The sequence below is a fragment of the Arxiozyma heterogenica genome, assembly GCF_036370985.1.
Source record: "Arxiozyma heterogenica strain weizmannii chromosome Unknown scaffold_6, whole genome shotgun sequence".
Classification (NCBI taxonomy): domain Eukaryota; kingdom Fungi; phylum Ascomycota; class Saccharomycetes; order Saccharomycetales; family Saccharomycetaceae; genus Arxiozyma; species Arxiozyma heterogenica.
In genome coordinates, this window is record NW_027042659.1 from 529,450 (window position 1) to 549,956 (window position 20,507).

The 20,507-nt window shown below is 30.5% G+C and overlaps 10 protein-coding genes across 10 annotated transcripts; 3 read left to right on the top strand and 7 right to left on the bottom strand.

Moving 5' to 3' along the window:
- Window positions 1-79: 79 nt before the first annotated feature.
- Window positions 80-619, top strand: PWA37_004659 (uncharacterized protein; the record flags this gene model as incomplete). The annotated part of the gene is made up of 1 exon (XM_064861137.1): window positions 80-619. One exon carries the CDS (start codon window positions 80-82, stop codon window positions 617-619), a length of 540 nt encoding a protein of 179 aa, XP_064717377.1.
- Window positions 620-819: 200 nt separating this feature from the next.
- Window positions 820-3,717, bottom strand: FIG2 (Fig2p; the record flags this gene model as incomplete). The annotated part of the gene is made up of 1 exon (XM_064861138.1): window positions 820-3,717. One exon carries the CDS (start codon window positions 3,715-3,717, stop codon window positions 820-822), a length of 2,898 nt encoding a protein of 965 aa, XP_064717378.1.
- A 586-nt stretch (window positions 3,718-4,303) lies between these two features.
- On the bottom strand, window positions 4,304-6,127 carry ABP1 (Abp1p; the record flags this gene model as incomplete). Its single annotated transcript, XM_064861139.1, has 1 exon — window positions 4,304-6,127. One exon carries the CDS (start codon window positions 6,125-6,127, stop codon window positions 4,304-4,306), a length of 1,824 nt encoding a protein of 607 aa, XP_064717379.1.
- Window positions 6,128-7,039: 912 nt separating this feature from the next.
- PWA37_004662 (uncharacterized protein) lies at window positions 7,040-7,585 on the top strand (the record flags this gene model as incomplete). Its single annotated transcript, XM_064861140.1, has 1 exon — window positions 7,040-7,585. One exon carries the CDS (start codon window positions 7,040-7,042, stop codon window positions 7,583-7,585), a length of 546 nt encoding a protein of 181 aa, XP_064717380.1.
- Window positions 7,586-7,706: 121 nt separating this feature from the next.
- On the bottom strand, window positions 7,707-8,306 carry CSM1 (Csm1p; the record flags this gene model as incomplete). The annotated part of the gene is made up of 1 exon (XM_064861141.1): window positions 7,707-8,306. The coding sequence occupies one exon, from the start codon at window positions 8,304-8,306 to the stop codon at window positions 7,707-7,709; it is 600 nt and encodes a 199-aa protein (XP_064717381.1).
- Window positions 8,307-9,045: 739 nt separating this feature from the next.
- On the top strand, window positions 9,046-11,136 carry TUP1 (chromatin-silencing transcriptional regulator TUP1; the record flags this gene model as incomplete). The annotated part of the gene is made up of 1 exon (XM_064861142.1): window positions 9,046-11,136. One exon carries the CDS (start codon window positions 9,046-9,048, stop codon window positions 11,134-11,136), a length of 2,091 nt encoding a protein of 696 aa, XP_064717382.1.
- A 378-nt stretch (window positions 11,137-11,514) lies between these two features.
- TRX3 (Trx3p) lies at window positions 11,515-11,949 on the bottom strand (the record flags this gene model as incomplete). The annotated part of the gene is made up of 1 exon (XM_064861143.1): window positions 11,515-11,949. The coding sequence occupies one exon, from the start codon at window positions 11,947-11,949 to the stop codon at window positions 11,515-11,517; it is 435 nt and encodes a 144-aa protein (XP_064717383.1).
- A 522-nt stretch (window positions 11,950-12,471) lies between these two features.
- On the bottom strand, window positions 12,472-12,858 carry AHC2 (Ahc2p; the record flags this gene model as incomplete). Its single annotated transcript, XM_064861144.1, has 1 exon — window positions 12,472-12,858. The coding sequence occupies one exon, from the start codon at window positions 12,856-12,858 to the stop codon at window positions 12,472-12,474; it is 387 nt and encodes a 128-aa protein (XP_064717384.1).
- Window positions 12,859-13,467: 609 nt separating this feature from the next.
- On the bottom strand, window positions 13,468-18,204 carry SRB8 (Srb8p; the record flags this gene model as incomplete). The annotated part of the gene is made up of 1 exon (XM_064861145.1): window positions 13,468-18,204. One exon carries the CDS (start codon window positions 18,202-18,204, stop codon window positions 13,468-13,470), a length of 4,737 nt encoding a protein of 1,578 aa, XP_064717385.1.
- Window positions 18,205-18,890: 686 nt separating this feature from the next.
- On the bottom strand, window positions 18,891-20,324 carry PTC6 (type 2C protein phosphatase PTC6; the record flags this gene model as incomplete). Its single annotated transcript, XM_064861146.1, has 1 exon — window positions 18,891-20,324. One exon carries the CDS (start codon window positions 20,322-20,324, stop codon window positions 18,891-18,893), a length of 1,434 nt encoding a protein of 477 aa, XP_064717386.1.
- Window positions 20,325-20,507: the final 183 nt, after the last annotated feature.

The following is a 20,507-nucleotide window of genomic DNA, read 5'->3' on the forward strand; positions in this document are numbered from 1 at the left end:
CAGGATCAACCATTATTCTTGTTCATTACTATAGGTGTGTATTTATAAGGACATAGAAAAAAAAAAAAAAAAAAAACAGATGCTTTATTTGACCATCAAAGGTGACTTATCCTCAAACATTGAAAAAGTGACTCCTCACGACCTAGAGACGGAACCTGCAGAATTTACATTTGATGTTGTTTGTACAAGTTGTAGAGAAGCTCATGACTCTCCTATTATGATCAATTCTTTCGAAAGGCATGAAATGCCTGGAAGTCGAGGTGAAGCTTCGTTCCTTATGAAATGTAAGTTTTGTGGCAAAGATTGTTCTATAAATTTGGAACACTTTGAAGATTCTTTGTATAATGAACCAAACATTAACAAAGACAAGAGAAAGAAACATGGATTAAATAAATTAAATGATAACGTTGCTGTTATTCTACAACTAGATTGTAGAGGTTGTGATGTCACTAAATTTTACTTTAATAGTAATTTGATCTTTGATGTTCAGTTAACCTCTGGTAAAATAATGGAATGTCAATTTGACCAAGGTGAAAATGAATGGTATGATTATGATGAAGATTCAGGTGAAGAAGTTTCAATCACATCTTTTGAATACGAATTTGTTAAAGGTAAATAATTTAAATAAAATTGTAGATAAACGTATATGATATATATACTCTTTTTGTTTATATATTTATTTAATAGGTCACCCAGTTATTGCTGTTAGGTTTATTCACTGCCTATTTCATGATGAGTTCTAGTAATCAAGAGTATCTCTATTTCTCAAGTATAGAATAGAAAGTCGAAATGATCATGCCAATAATGCGCTGAATTGCATCACATAATTAATAATAATAATAAACATATTATACTGTCACCAAATATATGAATTCTTTTCGCAGATCCTATATATGTAGTAATCAAAGGCGTTAGGTTATATGAAATGGTATGTGGTGAAGAGGAAATGCTGCTTGTAACTAGATTGCTTGTAACTCTATGACAAACGTTAGTATCACTGCATGGCTTCATAACAGAGTCTGAAAGTGATGAAGCAATAGTCTCTATGGAATATGTGTTTTTTATGAATGTTGAACTTAAAACTTCAGTATTATAACTGTTTGATGTAATAGTACTAGTAGTTTCATGGCTTGAAATTATAGTTGTTATTACAGTGTTGCTATCTATTGAAGTTTCTGAATTCGCTGATTTGATTGGTATCAAACGAACTGAATTGAAACTAGTAGAGCACCTAGTACAAATGAAACTACCAGAAGTAGATTCTGGAACAGTTGTACATTGCAATCCTGTATATATCTCTGAACTTCGTTTATCTTCTTGATTTGTTTCAGTATCACTAGTAATAATCTTCGATAAAGATGATTCTACAAACTTTGAACCATTAGCAGTAGGTGATACTATAATTTTCTCAGAAGTCGTTGATAGAATGATTGAATTAGTATTTGAAGTGGAAACACCGTTAAGAAAACTAGAGATAACTTCTGTATTAGTATGCAAATCATTGATAACAGTGGATGTGGTATATTTATTAGAGACTGAGACTGGAGAGGAAACCGTTTTCACAAAACCGCTCGTACTAGTAGCTAATTCACATCGACTGTCTTTACAAGTGACTAATAATGGGCACCAAGTAGTATACTGAGTTACTATTCCATGGAATGTTGCAGTAACTGTAATTATGGAAGAGATGATTTTACTTGATATTATTGAACTACCTTGTGAGACCATGGTAGTATGGATAGGTAAAGATGCGGAAGAAGTAATTGAGCATTTACTGTCAGTACATGATTCGATAGTAATAAATGTGACTGAAGTGGAAGTAACTTTATTTATTTCTGTTAACATGGAGAGTGTAATAGACTTAGGGCTACTTGTGGGGGAAAACGATCTTACAGATAGAATGCAGACATCATCCTTACATGAGTTAACTGGTACAATAGTATTAACAGTATATTTAGAGGGCAATGTAATTGATTCTTTTCTTCTATTAGTAACAGACATTGCACACATACCACTCAAACATGAGCTCCTTTTAATTTTTAAAGGACTTGATAATTTAAAAGAAGAAACTTGTATATCAGAACTCTTAACAGTGCATATCTCATTAGAACATCTAGAAATGAGAGTAGTGGAAGTGATCGAAGGAGTGGAAGTTGTAAAAGTTCTAGTTATACTACATTCTCCATATGGACATGATTCTATCAAAATTATTGTAGTATGTTGTTTATCTATGGTTATGGTAGAAGACCTTACTCTAATTTCAGGAATATCAACTATGGATGCCATTTTCCTAGTAGAAGTAACTGTAATGGTAGAGGGGTATGTATTTTGTGTAGGTAATACTAAGTTAGTAGAATGAGAAGAAGAGACTCTGCATTGATCTTTAGAGCATGACTCAATAGAAATGATTTTTGTCGATATGACAGGATACCAAGTTGTAACAACAGTAACCGAACCTTTTTCAGTAGTAGTGAAAGTAGAATGTAAGTATGTAGTTACAATTCTAGTATTAAAAGTGAAGGATTTTCCTTTGTCAGAACATGAGAAAGATGAAGATGCTGATGATGCAAAAGACAATTCTGCAGAAACAGATGCTGTATTTGTTTTTGACCTGGTGTGTTGAGAAAATGATGATCCAATTATAAAGGTAGTTTTAACACCAGGTGATAACTTAACTGAGGTTTCTGGATAAGTTGTTGTTGTAATAATATTTGATAAGGGTGATGAAATAGTATTTTTAAAGTTTTGAATATTTTCATGAGGAGCTCCTATTAATGGACACCAAGTAGTATACAGAGTAACAATTCCGTTTGAAATTGTGGATATAGTTGATATTGAATAGTTAGTAGAAATAGATATTCTTCGTGAATATGATAATAGCGAAGAAGTTAATGGTAGTCTGGATTGAGTTGATGTTATATTGCCATTTGAGGAAGTTGTAATTACAAAAGAAGTATATGAGGAAGTAAGACTTGTAAAAATAGAAGAGGAAATTGATACCCTTGATGGAACTGAACTCTTATGAGATATTAACTTGGATGTAGTTGTGATATTATCACTCATAGAAAGCTTAGATATAGTTGCGCTGGTAGTTAGCTTTGTCTGCAAAAATAAAGATGAACTATAATTGATAGTTCTTGAAAATATGCTACTATTATTACTAGCATGAACATTTACCATTTCAGAGTAAGGCAAAGTGATAGTTGATGGAGTGATACTAAAGGAACTATCAGAATCTTGGCTAAAAATAGAGGAGCTGGGATATCTATCAGAGTTAAAATCAAAAGAGATTGTGGATGAAGCTATAGCGACATCAACAGACTTAGAATGTGCTTTAGAACTAGTACTTTTAATATATGATGAAATTATATCATTTGAAGATTTTAAGTAGCCAGAATATGAAAAATCCTTAGTTTGAGAGACAGAGAAAGAAAGCATAGTCAATGGACACCATGTAGTATATTGAGTAATTACTCCTCCAACTGTAACAGTTGTAGTTGAAAGACTAGCGGTATAAGTGACAACAGTTTCAATATCTTCAGATGTTAAAGTAGAAGTTAAAACAATTAAATTATTACCATTATTAGTGTTAGATGACAATGTAGTCTGGTTCCAATAAATTGCTTGTGATTTGGCAGGTACTGCTACAAATGATAATACTATTAGCGCATATATTAAAGTATTAATGGAGAAATTATTTGCTCTCATCATATACATGTAGTTGATTGATTGGTTATCTTATTTGATAGATCTGAATTTTGTTTATTAACATCTTTAAAATGATCATATTGGAAGATATAGATGTCTAAACCATATCATCCATTTTATATATTAGAGTAGTAGGGAGGTCTACTGACTGATTACATTACAGATAAACTCTATATACACTTCTCTTCTTTTTCTATATAACGGTTATATCTTTGTGTCTTATTATTGTAATCCATGTAACCTTTTTAAAACAAATTTGTTACAAAGCACATACATCTCCAACACATAAACAAAAAAATATGAAAGAAACAAAGAAAGAACACTTCTCAAACAAATATAAAATAAGAATTCATCACAATCATGAAACATTGACATTGACGAAACTATGAAATCGTTTAAACTTGGCAAGACACAAAACTAATTCAAAAATATATAGAATAATTTAGATATCATACATTCAATACAAATATATACTAAATATACACTTTACATAATTATTCCAATGTATTCATAAATATCTTATTCTTATAGAAATCGTTAGTATATTAAGTGTAAAAGTAAGTCACAAATATAATATCATATGATTATTAGTGATTTAATGGCCCTGTAAGGAAACATAGTTACTTGGAAATAAACCTTTTTCTCCTGTTTTTTCTAATTCGCCTAACCACCAGTCATCATCTACAAAGTCGATGTTGATGATCTTGTCACCTTCTTCAAACGTTAATTCGTTATCCTCGCCTGCTTCATAGTCATATTCTGCAATTGCCCATGGCGTTGATTCTTCTTTTTGTTCTTGTTCTGGTTCTGGTGCTACATTTCTTCTTGGTGGAGGTGGTGGAACATATATGTCTTCTTTATCTTTTTCTACAGGTTCAGGTGCAATATTTCTTGAAGGTAATGGTGGAGCAATATCCTCATTCGATTCTGGAACAGCATTTCTTGGTGGCAAACTTGGTACTTGTTCTGGTTCTTCTTCTTCTTGCTCTTGTTCTGACTGTTGGTTTTTTTCTTTTTCTACGTCTTGACTGTTAGAGACATTTCTTGGTGGTAAAGGAACTGATTGTCTCTTTGGAAGAGTTTCTTCTTCATCAGACCAGTCATCATTATCTTCTTCTTCTTCATTTTTCAATTTTATATCATTTGCAATTTCTTTATCATGCATACCAGGTAATGGAGTACCAATAGTTTTTAACTCAGATTTTTCTTTGGATGGAATATTTGATGTGTCTTGAGCTTCAGCGACGGGAGGAACAAATTTTTGTGGCTGAATAATTTTTGGTTCAGAATTGTTAGATTCAGTATTAAATTGTTCGAACTTGGATCTTAAATCTTTAATATCATCATGTTTCTCAAAAGCAACTTCCGAACCAGGGGAAGAGGTAGAGGTAGATTCATTTGTAGTGGACCCTGTTTCCTTTTCCTTTCTCTCGACCCATAATTGAGCAGGAGACTTTTCATTTTGAAAACCTTTAATAATTTTATCATCATGTTGTTGCTTAAAAACTGGGTTCTTTAAAAAGGAATCGATTTCATAATCTCTTTGTAATTTTGATTGTGCCTTCAAATTAGCAATATCTTCGCTTGGATTAATCTTAGAATCATTGTCAGCACCCTTCATAACAACATTTTTCACAATACGTGGATCTTGTTTGTTCTTTTCCTCTGTAATAACATCTTGTAAATTGACTCTGCCTATGGGTTTATAATTGGATGGGTTTGGCTTTAGCGGATTTTTGTCTAAATCACGCTCCTCAATTTCTGGTTCATCCCAATCATCATTGTCATCTTTAACAGGAGTATGTTTAGTGATGTTGGCAGTTGGAGTAACTCCAGAAGAAGAAATGGGGTTAAGTTTTGTTTCTTCCTCCTTTTTAATGTTAGAGGCAATGTTATTTCCCAAATTGTTTGAATCAGAGAATTTCTTCTTTACAACAGATGGAGCGTTTGTTGAAGATGACACTTTTGTTTTAAATTCAGATTGAATGGAATATCTAGCACCAGCAGCATTAGACATCTTGGCCAACAATTCTTGTTCATTTAGATCATCATCACTACGAGCTGTGACTTGAACATGGTATCCCTTTAGGACATTATCTGCCACAACAGCAAAGTTAGAGGCAAAAGAGGCCCTACTTTTCATTGAGGCACTATCTGGACACCAACCGATAAGAATCAATTTGTACACATCAGATCCTGGAGGAGAAACACGAGCTAGACCGTATTGGACTTTGGTGTCATCAAAGGACTGCAAGAAATCACTGAAGTTATTACCAGTGGCTTCAGGACCATATTCTTTTGATTCATTGGGCCCAATAATTAACCAGGTGGTAGTTTCATCTGTACCTTTGACAATTTTCAGATATTCAGCCTCAATTTCCCTTGAACGAGAGGTATAATTGATTGGTTCTAAAGCCATATTTTTTTTATATTTATGTATAATTGAAGGATGGTAGCAGCAGTAATCAATGACTATTCGTCTTAGAATACTAAACAAATACAACAACAATTGTAGTTCAATAGAACTGAAATTCACTTTTTTTTTTCTACCTCTTTAAAGAGATTGAATTGTTGTGGTTGTTAATTGTTATGACTGTTTTCTAATAAATCGCCAACTTGTCATTAGCTCCTCCCTTTTTGATCACTTTAGGCAAGGCTTTGTTATTTTGTTTTTTTTTGTTTTCCTTTGAAAACGCTTCAAAAGGAAGAAAGAGGGGGGATAAAGAACGAAGAGAAAATTAGAATATCGGTCAGGTTTTACCTTATCGTTTACCACAGCCCTATACTAGTACAACAATACTTAAAGGAAATGGTACTATTTTACAACATCAGCCCTAATTATTGTTGGGAACAAATAATTGTAGAAAAAAGATGATTAAACAACCCATACATCCCATACTTTCCATCAAGATCTTCCATGTGAATTTTTAATCTTTATATTCTTTTTTTTTTTTTTTTTTTTTTTTGGAAACTTAAAATCATGTTGTACGGCTCATCGCAACAGATTTTTTTTTTTTTTTAAACTACCATATTAGACAAAACTGGATAAATAAATAAAGAAAGCTTTTCTTACTTGTTATTGAAGTCCTTGCAAATGCAGATGTGGTTGGCAATCTATTTTTTTCAAATTGAATAGTAAGTCTTTTTTGTTGTTTCACTTAATTTTTGTAATTTTGTCTTAAATAGAACAACAATAAAAAAAACATTACAAAAATTTACTGTGTTAGGTACAATTTAAACCATATTGCTATCAATCCCCAAATAAATATTTTGAGAATTTTAATTTGTTTTGTTTTTTATTTTTATAATCTAATTTAATAACCAGCAAAAAATGGTTACTTTCAATTGCGAAGTTTGTAACGATACAGTTCCAAAAAAGAATACGGAAAAGCATTATTACCGTTGTCCTAATGCTTATTATACTTGTATAGATTGTTCAAAGACATTTGATGACGGGTACAGTTACAAGCAACATACTTCTTGTATAACTGAAGATGAAAAATATCAAAAGTCGCTGTATAGAGGCAAAAAGGGAGCAAATAAATCAAAAACAACAAACAATAACAATAACAACAACAGCAGCAATAATAATATTGCTAATAGTACTAATAATAATAAGAACAACAAAAACAACAAAAATAATCAACAAAAAAAGCAAGGAAAAAAGCAAGATTCTAAAATTAAGGAAAAAGTTGATACAAAGAAAAAAGTTGAAAAGGAAAAGAAAGTGTCAAAGCCAATTATTTTTAAAGATGGTGAATCATTATATAATTGTTTAAAGAATATTAAAGATAAAGATCAAAAGAAGAAATTATTAAAATCTGTAATATTAAAGCAAGATCCTGAAAAAAGGAATTCATTTATCATTTCTGTATAAGAAAAAAAAGGTATGAACATAAATATCAATGTATAGATGTATATTAACCTAATAGAAGTATGAATATTTCCTATTCTCTCCCGATTTAGCCTTAAATAACAATGAAAGTAGCTATATATATTTACTTGTTTGTCCGCTTATTCAGACACTTGGACATCTTTGAATAAAATTGATTCAATGCATCCAATGGGAAACTTAAAGTTTCAAACATATAACTTGGTAGTTTCTCCTGTAACAGTTTTAATTCATCTAAGGACAGTTCTTTTAACAACGGTACATAAATAATTTCAGTAGTATTCTTATTCTTATCTATATCGCTCAATTCTTCCTTTTGTTCACCAATATTATCATTCTTTACCTCACCTTTAACAAATCCTAACTTATAATCTATTGATATGGTATTATTACCTTGGGATATATTAAACCATAATCCCTGATCGTCCTCATATGGTGACCCTGTCTGTACCCTAACTTGCACCATATGCGAAAAAAAATCTTTAATGACTTCTAAATCTTCATCTCCCTGTGAGCATTTTGTTGATAAATCTTGATTTGTTTTCTTCAAAGAAGCTACTTCTTTTCGAAGTTGTTCTATCTCCTGATTTTTGTTCTTTAATTCTGATTCTAATTTGGCATTGAGATTTACTGTCTTAGTTACTAATAGATCTGCATTGTCTAATCTTTCCTGAATAGATTTCTTGTATTCAATGATGGATTCCATGTATTTTATTTTATGTCACTCTACTTTATTTATATACTTGAAATAATTGTGTCCCTCAATGTCTGCTGCAATGTCTTACAATAGCAACACACCTCATATGCTAACTGGAGTAAATATATACTAGCCGATCTGTATATACAACTAAATCAGATTGACCACTACCACTATCTCCACAAAGAGTCTGCTGCAGTTGGTGCCTCTATCCTTCACATCACATAACTAGATTGAGGTGCTCAAGAGGTTGGAGAAAAAGAAAAAGAAAAAAACATAGATGTTTTTCTCTCCGTTGCCCCGCCGCGTGGGTTCCTCGAGAATGGGTGTACGGATGCAGAGGCTGGAGAGATCTGTGTTAGATCTTTGATTTTTCAAGTTGGGTTCACATCTTCAATAAAGAACAAGATAGAGATAGTGAGAGAAATAGGCACAGAGAAGCCTTCAATTGATGTATTTCAATCTTAACCTTTGTTTCTTGCATTCCCTACCCCCCTTCCTTTTTCTTTACGTTTTTTGTTCAATTGATATAGCTTTCCTACAGAATGTTATTAATTTCATGAAATATCAGAGGACCTACTGAGGTAAATTGTGGTTACAAATTTTATTTTTTTAGTATCCAAAGTTATTGTAAAAGGGTAGATAAATAAAGATATAGAGATAGATACATATATACATATATAACAGGAGAAGTTACTCTTTTTTTTTTTTTGTTTTTTTTCTTTTTGCCTATTTTGTTTACGTCATTATGTCACAGAGTAAAATAGATGATTTGCTGGAGAGTATAAGACATGAATTTGTCAAAGTGTCACAGGACGCAAATTCATATCGATTACAGAACCAAAAGGATTTTAATTTTAAAGTTGGCCAACAATTGGCAGAAATGCAACAAATCAGAAGTACTGTCTATGAACTAGAATTGGCTCATAAAAAAATGAAGGACAGTTATGAGGAAGAATTAAGTCGTATGAAGTTGGGATTGGAAGAGAAGGATCGTCAAATTCAATCTTTACTTATTCAACAACAACAATGGCAACAAAAATTCCAAATACAAAATATTTCTCAAAATGCTTCTCAAACATTTGATGGTCCAATAGTAGCCTTACAACAACCAGATAATAGACTTTCAGTTGCTAGTATTACTAGTGATATTCATATGGTTGTCAATTCGACAGCTGACAATGCGACAAAAGCTCAAACATCTATACCTATAACTACTACTAACGTTAATGCTTCTGTTGCCATGCCAACTAATACAGTGTTACATCCAGCAAACACACCAATTACGCATGTAGGGGTGAACTCATTGATTTCCCAGGATAATGATGACAGTAGTTGTGGTAACAACTGGCAAAGACCACAGTCCACTATAAAATCTGATGATATTAAACATAATCAAAATACAAATTCAAATGCAAGTAATGATAGTTCTACCTCTATTTCACCTTCTATAAATGTATCTCAAGGGTTAGATACTTCAGCAATAGAGACAAAAGAAGTAATTGCAAATTTTAACGTATCAACCAATACAGATTATAATAATAATACAGAGGCTAGCAATGCCTTAGTTACTGTTTCAAGCCAAATAGAAACCCAAAATTCCGATAAGAACGACAATAAACATAATAATAAAAATACCAATCGTATTTTAATTTCTAATGAACGATCAAATAACTCTAAACCTATTCCAAACTTTTTATTAGATTTAAATCCAGTAAATACTTTAGAACAGTGGAAAAAGGTGACACCAGAATACTATATTTTGTATAATCCATCATTACCACGTAGTATTGACGTTGATCTATATATGTCATTTGAACATTCTTCTGTAGTATGTTGTGTCAAATTCTCTAATGATGGGAAATTTTTGGCTACTGGTTGTAACAGAACAGTACAGGTTTATAATTTAATCACTGGTGAATTAGCATGTTCATTATCTGATGATAAGACTTTAAATACGCATTTGAATCAATCTACAATCATATTATTTAATGAAACTATTAACGACAGTGTAAAGGATAATAATAGTAGTGATTTATATATTAGATCAGTGTGTTTTTCCCCGGATGGTAAAATGTTAGCTACAGGTGCAGAAGATAAATTGATAAGAATTTGGGATTTAGCAGAGAAAAAAATTTGTATGATATTAAAAGGTCATGAACAAGATATTTATTCTCTTGATTATTTCCCATCCGGTGATAAATTAGTATCAGGATCAGGTGATAATACGGTGAAAATCTGGGATTTGACAACTGGACAATGTTCCTTGACTTTATCTGTTGAGGATGGTATCACTACCGTAGCAGCATTACCTAATACAGGTAAATATATTGCTGCAGGTTCCTTAGACAGATCTGTTTGTGTTTGGGATTCAGAGACGGGCTATCTTGTAGAAAGATTAGATTCAAAGAACGAAATGAATAATGGACATAGAGATTCTGTATACAGTGTTGTCTTTACAAAAGATGGGAAGAGAATTGTGTCTGGTTCATTAGATAAAACAGTAAAACTTTGGAGCTTGGCACATTTAGATAACAACAATGTCATAAATGGGACAAGTCACTGTGAAGTAACGTATGTAGGTCATAAGGATTTTGTGTTGTCGGTGACCACATCAGAGAATGATGAATATATTTTATCTGGATCCAAGGATCGTGGTGTTATCTTTTGGAATTCTGAAACAGGAGAGCCGCTGTTGATGTTGCAAGGTCATAAGAACTCAGTCATATCTGTTACTATGGCCAACAATCACCCAATAGGAGGTGATTATTTCTTATTTGCTACAGGTAGTGGTGACTGCAAAGCTAGAGTATGGAAGTATCAAAAGATCTTAAAATAAACTATTGAACATATCCAACCTGATAAGAATAAAAAAGAAGAATAAAGAAGAAAAAGATAAAGGGGAGATGGAAAAGTTTCTTGAGGTAAAGGAAACAATGTTTTTTTTTGTTCTTTTGAATTTTTGTGTTTTATAAATATTGCATTAGTATCATTAAATATTATTAGTGTGCATTGCTTTGATTTATGTAAATTTGGAAGATATCAAGCACTGCCATTTTTCCATAGATACAGATCAGTATTTTAACAGCAATACCTATATATACATGAATAATTTTAAAACCTTACTTACTTATCGAATATCGATTTTATTATAAATATTTTAAAAAGAGAATATTAAATATGTATGTATGTAGATATGTAAATATAATATTTCATTTCATTTCATTTCCTTTTCCTTTAAAACTGCAATATTTGTATGTAAACTGTGTGGATTAGCACCAACGATTTTATCAAGTATCTTCCCATCTTTAGTAAAAACAAAAGTGGGCATAGCGACAACCTCACATAATTTAGCAATCTCTGGTGATTCATCAACATCAATCTTATAGAATTTAATATCTGGATTTTCTTCCACAGCTTGAGAGATATGTGGGATCATAGCTTTACACGGACCACACCAAGTGGCATAGAAATCAAAGACAGATAATTGGTTTGAATTCATTATCTTGGTAAACTCTTCAGTGTTTTTCAACTTTGTAACTGATGCATAATGAGATTGTAACCTTCTAACACTACTACCACCAGTTAAAAAAAGCTTAGTGCGAGTGGTAGATTTAGCAAACGAGTTTCTTAAGAGAGTTCTTGATAACATAGATTAAAGGTAATATAATTTGGTTATATATATATATATATATATATATATATATGTGTGTGTGTGTGTGTGTGTGTGTGTGTATTGTTTATTTATCTTATATATTTATCGGAATGTATAAAGCGTTTATTAATATGCTAGTTTTATTTAATGAGGTTTCTACTCTGCTCTCTTTTTTATGTATAATATATGTTCTTGGGTTTATTGCAGTTTATTTTTTTTTTCCTCTCGCCAGTTTTCTACCAGAATAATATTCTTAGACTGTTAAAAGGAAAACTACTCAAAAAAAGAAAAACGTAAGAATATACATTCATACATCCATCTATCGTGTATGATTCGTTATAGAAGAACTTTCTACTATTGAAAAGGACAACAGTTGTTTATATACAATTCCTACACATTCTTGCTAATATCAATTAGTTGACTCAATTAGAAGCAAGAGAGGAACATATACTTACACAAGTGTGTCTGTATTTGTATGATTACTTTTCTTTTTGTTTTTCTTTTTTTTTTTTCTATCAATTATAGCAGCCCATCATTTTGTAATGATATCAAATCATCGTCCTCAATAATATAATTACTAATATTGTGTAACCCATACTTACTCCAATCAATACTTGGAGCTAATTGGTTTAATAAAGGTTGTTTCTTTTGCGCATTATCAAGAGAAAATATCTCACGTAATAGAGTAGAGCTATTAACCAATAAATCAGTAAATTCTTCATAATTTTTCACCGCATCCAACCTTTCATAAAGAATTTGTAATTTTTTAGTAAATGTGTCTTGTCTATCAATAAGCTTATTCAGATGTCCTTCCTGTTGTTTGAGAATTTTATAATCTACGTTCTTAATCAAGTCTTGTTCCTGGAACTCTTTGACAGTGTTTATTGTGTCTGTAGAGGTCAACATCTCACCTGATTTTTTAAAAAGTTATAGTTCAGAAAAAACTCAGTGACAAATATAGGAGAGTGCAAGCGTAGTATAGAGGTATATTTTCAGTCAAAACCAGACTCTCTGGGAAGGATGGCTTGACTATATATGTGTGAATATGTGTTATGGATATATATAGAAGTATGTCTTATTAACTTCCAGGTAGAAATTAGAAAAAGTGGTGGCATCCCAATAAAAAAAATTCAACGACAAAAAGTAAAAAATTAGGAAAAAAATGCATGCATGTATAATACCGACGTAAAAGAAATATTGGGCAGCAATAATTATTCTGCGCTTTTCCCAAGGATAATAGTTTGTTGAAGTTAGGGTTTGGTAGAAGATTTCTTAGAACCATCTGATTTGTATGAATTTCATAAAAAATCTAGATTGAATAAACTTCAATAATAACAATACTTTAGGTGCTCTTCTTTTTTGTTTACGAGCACTTTTCTTATGTGAGAGATATTAAGTTAATACCATTAATGGTGGAATAAATATGTAACACAAAACCAAAAAGGAACTTCAACATTGAATTTAAAATCACAGAGAAAAAGAAAAAAAAATTATATATTATATATACACTATATTCTAATTTGGATTCTTATTATCTAAACTGGCATCAAATAATGTCAAATTAAAACAAGAATTGTTCAATGAATAAGTTTCGCCAGGTGATTGATAATTGTTAATATTATTATACGGTTCATTTTGTAACTGACACACGTAAACATGTTTAGATTTGTCGTAGATATACCATTGATTGTTATTGTTATCATTCCAACCTTGTATTGAGGAAGCGTCAGATAGATCAATATATTTGATCCCTAAATCTAATATTTTTGTTTCATCATTCCTATTCTGTGTACTATTATTATATTTTGGTGTAAATGATGAGACTTGGAATGGTGGTAAGTCTAGTAATACTTGAGGAATTTCAAAACGAGTTGCTCCTAGGGAATAAGTTGAGTTCCTATTTAACTGTGTGTCTGAACTATTCTTCTTTAATTTAATGGATGTATAGGTTGGGCTATTATTAAACTGTATACTGCCTTTGTTATTATCACTATTAAAAGGTGATGGCGATCTGATAAATGGAGAAGATACAAATGATGAGCTCTTAATTAAACTCATACTATTTGTTTTATTCAGCTCATTATGTGTCTTAGTGTATGGATCAACAACCGTAGAAGAAACATATATACAATATGCTTTTAGTGATGAAAGAATATCATATATTATTAACTTTAACCTTAATGGTAAAGAGGTGGTTTCAAATAATTGGAAAACGTTCTCAATAAATTTAATTGTACTATCTTTCAGTCTTTTATCTTGTAAATCTTCTACAATGTATTGATAAATCGAAGTTTGATGGATTGTGAAAATTTTCATAATAACATTAATTACATTTTCAACTTTATTTAATTGTTGTGTTTCTAATACACAAAGTTTGGTAAAGGCTTGAGTTAGTACAGCGAACAATGGACGATATAACTCTAGCTGTGTTGATGTTATATGACTAATTTTTTTGAAAAGAGATGTTATTAACTGAATGATTATTAACAAGTATTTGGAAGGTGGTATATCTCCAGCAATGTTAATTTCTAAAAATTTCTTGAAAAAATGTTCTTCCATAATATTAACAATTAATTTCATGGTCTCAACTTCTTCAATAGTGTCAAATATATTGGAACAAAGTTCATTATAGTCAGTATACTCAAAGATACCGAATATCAATGCTTTGATATCCTTGTTGAAATTTGTATTAGATTCCTTCTTTAATTCTTCTATGTAATAATTTGTAAGTCCTTGAAATATCCATAAATTGGAAAAATCTAGTAAATTATAACCCTTGTAAGCATCTAGAATGTTTAGTTTATGTTGTTGTGATGTTCTATCACTAATATGGATACTTTCATTTTCTTCCAGGCCAATAACAGAATTTTCCTCTTCACTTTCGGTTTCACTAATATAATCCTCATTATAAAAAAATATATTTTCTCTTCCATATGATAATAAATCTTTGACAATTTTTTCTGATTTATATACTCCACTGCTTAAGAGTTTAGATAATATCCTTGATGATGTTACAAGCATTTTGGGATTAGAACCAAAATCAGAGATAAGTTGTATAAATAAGCAATAATATTTGGGTAAATTTTCTAAACATGACGTTAAAATTAACTCAAATTTAGTTTTCAAATATTCTTTCTTCTGAGTTTCAAAAAAAATGTAGCATTCAGGAGATTCATACTGCAAAGCATATAATTCTAATAACTTCTCTGCTCCTAATATTCTTCTAACTTGGTCTAGAGTTAATAATTTCTCACAAATTAAAGTGATGAGACCTTGATTATCAAAATATTTTCTCTTTAAAAAAATAGACATAAACTTATTATAATCTCTTGCATTAGCATTCATTAATAATAATAAATTTAATCTAGCTATTCTCCTTGATTCAGAATGCTTAATATTATTGTTACTATTTTCCAATGATGAATTTGTGGATACAAGTAGTTTGATATTTGTTTGAAACATCTTTGTATAATTTAAAATAACATTTTCAAAATTTGTCTCTTGGGAAAGATTTAATTTTGCATATAACAAGTTAACATAACTTTTGTTCTTTTCTAACTTTTCCAACTTCGTTTTCTCTTCTTCATAGACATTTTGTAATTCCGTTCTTAAATCATCATCAATTGCCAAGACCACAGTAAAATTTTGCATAAAAAATTTCCAAAATGGCATCAACGTAATTAAGTTATAACTTTCTGGATTCTTCTTCTTAAAGACATTACAATATAAATATATTAGGGTTTTTGTGAAAAGAATATGGTCATTAATAAACTGAGCAAAAATCATTTGATAATTTAACAAAATGTTGACTAATGTTTCAAGAGTCTCTACATCAACCAACAATTGATGGTATACGATGAATTCTATCCATTTATAGAAAAGTTGTGTAACTTTCAAGTCTAAACATAATATTTTGAAATTGTGTGTTAGCATATGCTTATCCACTGATTCAAAAACTTCCTTAGAACATAAATAATTTAAGTACCATTCACCAAGCATTATTTTCCCACTCATTGGAAGATCATTTAAACTTACTTTTGGATCTTTATCATGTTTTAATAGTATATCTATTTTAGCTTCCACAGATTTGACTAATTTATCAAAATTGTATTTTTCATAATAATAAGGTTCGTATTCCATCACATTTCTTAAGACCATATTGTATTGACTTTTCATTAATGGTGATATTTTTAAATTGATTAACAATGAAACATGAAAAAATTTATCGTTTGAGTCATGAAGATACATTATTCCAGAACTAATTAACTTTCTTATATAAGTAGGAACCTTAATCATGCCATAAGTGTTCAGTATGTTTAATAATTGGTAAAGTGCAAGTAAATTAATATTTTTTTTTATATTATATTTTGATAACTTTCCAATTTGAAAAATTAATGACCATATTACATCTTCAATTTCATATTCAGGAATCTTTTCAGTGAGTAAATTGATTTGTAACAACAATATTTTTGTTACTAATTGATTGGACTCGTAATGAGATTTTCTAGATGGATGGATTGACCATAGGATTAACTGTAATACTTGAGATACTTGTAGTGGGTTTTGTTCCACATATTGAGGCCAATCGAAATCTGCTTGAATACCATCTAATTGTTTCAAAAATTCAACATCAATATTTGGGATGTTAATGATCCTAATGTGAGGTTGAGATGTCAATGGTTTAAAAATATTTTTTAGGTCCAAATGAGGAAAGGAGTTAGATAGGCTGGATTTATTTATAAGCATTTCTATATGGTTATTATTACTCATTGTATTGTTAGAAGAAATATTTTTATTTTGGTCATTGGTTGTAGACAAGTAATTAAAATTTAACAGCGAATTATTCTTGAACATATCATTTCTGTAACTAATTAATTCTAATTTTTTTTGGATATCTAATTTTGTTTCCTGATTTTTAAGCTTATTAATAATTTCATACAGACAAGGTTTATACAATTCCCAACTTGAACTTTGGAAAAGGAAAATCTCTAAGCATTGATCTTGAAACAGTTTGCAAATCAGTTGACTTATTATTTTTAATAAAGAATTTTTGACCTTATTGTTTTTTTTAATATCATTTACTATATATTTTTCATCAGTGATCATAGACTTACTTCTTGAAATTGAGTAGTATTTGCCTAATAAACTATCAGCAATCTTTGAAACTAAAAATGAATTAGAGTTGTCATATATATTATCCGATATTTTATTTGAGTATTTGGTCATGTCATTCCAAAATAATAGTAGAATATGCAAAGTTAATGGTAAAAATTCAAAATTTTCAAGTTTAGCAATAAATTCAATAAGCCAATGAAAAAAAATCTGTCTATCCAGTAAATTTAAAGTATAACAATTACCTAATAATTTCAAAAAATAAAATATATCTAATTTCCATTTCTTTAATTTATTTGAGTCATTATAAACTTGTTTCATTTCAAAGATCAATCTTTCTAAGATAAACACAAATGCATCAGTCCATTCTTTGTATAAAATACAATGCTCTTTACAGTTTTCTACAACAGATTCATTGGAGAAAAGCGAAAGATTATTGTTATTATATTTCTGTTGTGAATTGGCGTGTTTAATTTTTAGATTTTGTGCTTCTATTGAATAGCAGCACTTGATTAGCCATATAGCTCTTCTTATCGGAATATTTTTAATATAGCATTGCTCTAATACCTGTTTTTTTTTAAGACCATGTGGTATAAACTCTGATGTCTTGGATAAAGATGCATATGGGGAGCTTAGATCCTGTAACCATTTTTCCTTTTTATTATCTGTTAAAGTTACACGGCTAGGTAGTTGAAAGTATGGGCCAGCTAATGGATTAATCAAAAATAGACCATTTTTGTTGGTGCTTTTATCAGGTAGAACATGATTACTACTTTGATAAGATTCTAGCTTAAGATTTAGAGTAGTGGCAGGTATTTTATTTATCTGTTGTTCTCTTATTTGTAAAATTTTTGAAAACTGTTTTGATAAATGATCTGATAATTTTGGTAAAGAAGTATGTAGGGAGGATCGTGCCGATATACTTTCAAAATTAACTTTTGAGGATACATAATAACCCTTTGAAACAAAATTTAGTAAAATTTCGTCTTCTTCTGAATCGTGTCGCCATGGCTTGAAATCCGGATATATATCAGTTGTAATTCTATCATCTTCGTTGAAAAGATCTGTATTCGAATCACGATGTGGTAAATATGGATGTAGTTCTTCTGGTGGAGTCAATAAATATTTTCTAGGAGACATGGTATTGAATATGTCTATTTTTGAAATTTTTATAGCAATTGATAACTAATGAATAAATGAAGTAGTGGAAGTGTAAATATGTGATTATGGTGACGCAATGGTATGTTATAAAATGCAATATTATGCAATATATCGTTTTTTCTCTTGTTTCAAAACTTTTGATGTTGATTTTCTGATAAGTATAATTGAAATAAAAGTTATTCCCTGGATATAATTGTTATGTTTCAAATAATAATAATTAGTCACTTTGATTAAAATATTATGGAGGAACTTTTATGTTTTTGTATAAAGTATCGAAAGAGTTTACAGTGGGTAAACGTTCGATGGCTAGTCGACCATTTAATCATTTGATCCTTTGCAACTTTTCAAATCATTCTTAACAAAAATGTTAAGGGCGATATCAAATTTGTTGAAAAGAGAAGTATGGAAGGAAAAAAAAAAAAGCAAGAGAGAATCAGACAAAACAGTATTAGAACAAGAAAAGCAATGGAATTAAGAGTAAAAAAGGCAATAAGTGTGAATATATATTTATGTAGGTGATATGGATATTATTAATATGAAATAACAAAAAATATATAGAAGAGCAATAATAAGAAAAAAAAAAAAAAAAAGAGAGAGAGGGGAGGGGGAGAGAGAAAAATAGAAAAGAATATATTAATTGTATGAGAAAGAACAAGGAAGAAGATTTATGTTAATGATATTTTAAGTAGTTTGGATTCTCTTGATGCCCCTGTTCTATCTATAGTTGGCCAATTGCCCCAATTTGGCAATCTAAGCACTAGACAAGTAGCGTTGTCCGCATCTTTATTAGCAATTGTGGTGATGAATTCAATTACTTCATTTGCCACGTACTGTGGTGTTGCTACTTTCATTCCTCTTAGATTAAAGGTTGTGGTAACTAAATCGACGCATTCTTGATCAGATAATAAATCTGTCACGCCATCAGTGACCATCATAATAAAACATTCGTCACCACCGAATTGCAATTTTGATTTCTCACTGTATGGTAAATTTTTTGTATTTCCAATGAGGTAAGAGTAGATATCTGGTTCTGCAGAGAGTCCTTCTCTTTTGACCATAATGTCGCCAAAAGATCTTGTATTTGCATAGTTATTTAGAAATCTTGTTTGACCAAATGCGTCCAAATCTGGTGGATCCAATAAACGGCCTAATCTTTGAGATTCTCTTTTATTGGAAGGGTGATGTGGTTGAGACAAATTATGTGCGATCCCATTCGAATCACAGATAATGATGCGGGAATCGCCAACTTGCGTGACTACTAATTTTAACAATCCTGGTGGATTTATGAAGAATGATTCATCGTTAATGAAGGATGGGGAGGAGGAAGAAGAAGAAGGAGAGATAGTTGATGAAGTGGAGTAAGGAGATATAAATATGGAAGATGCAGTGGATCCTCCATGCAAAGTGCAACATTGCTCTAGGTCGAACTTTAAAAAATTATAGAAAAATTTTAACCTTGTATATTCATTCAGTAAAGAATTTTTATCTATTAAATTACCAAATTTGTCAAACAACATTCTTGAACCCAACTGTTCCGAATCAAACAATACCTGTTCTTGTTTTGTGTTGCAATGCTGTATATATTTATTATAAAAATTTTCTCTATTCTGGTACAGTTTATTCCAATATGTCCCACCGATTTCCTTGGAGTAACGTTCCAATAATTGGAAGAAATCGTGCTTGCCCATTTTCGAATTATCTCCATGGTTGTTATCAAGCAACGTTAAATGTAATTTCTGCGAAAGTAATTTGGCACAGGCCTTACCATCGAATCCATGCCCATCAAACAAAGACATATTTAATACAGGGTGATTGGAAGTAGGACCATAAAAATGACGTAGAATGTTTATTGAATATGTATCATCGTTGTATAATCTGTTAACCCTGGAAGTGGCATGGCCGATCAACCCAGGAAATTTTAATAAAGATATTTTCAAACGAGAAGACAAGTCGGTCCCGTTGCGCGGACTCGTGTTTTTAACAGTATTGCTGACGATATTTTTACCAGGTATATTATTTTGATGAATTTTCTTGATATTTTTCAAAATTTTGGAGCTGAACGGTTTTATCTCTATGAAGGATTTACTTAGAGGCTGCATTGACTCATTCGAAAGTAATATTATAAGTTCATATTATCTCTAATATACAGGTTGCTTTAGAATGTATTGTATAACAGAACAGTCTATACAATCAAGTTTCTTTCTTTTCTTTTGTATATATTGTTGACAGTTGAAATATTCATTTATTCAAGAATGATGAGAACGTACACGTGAAGATCAAAG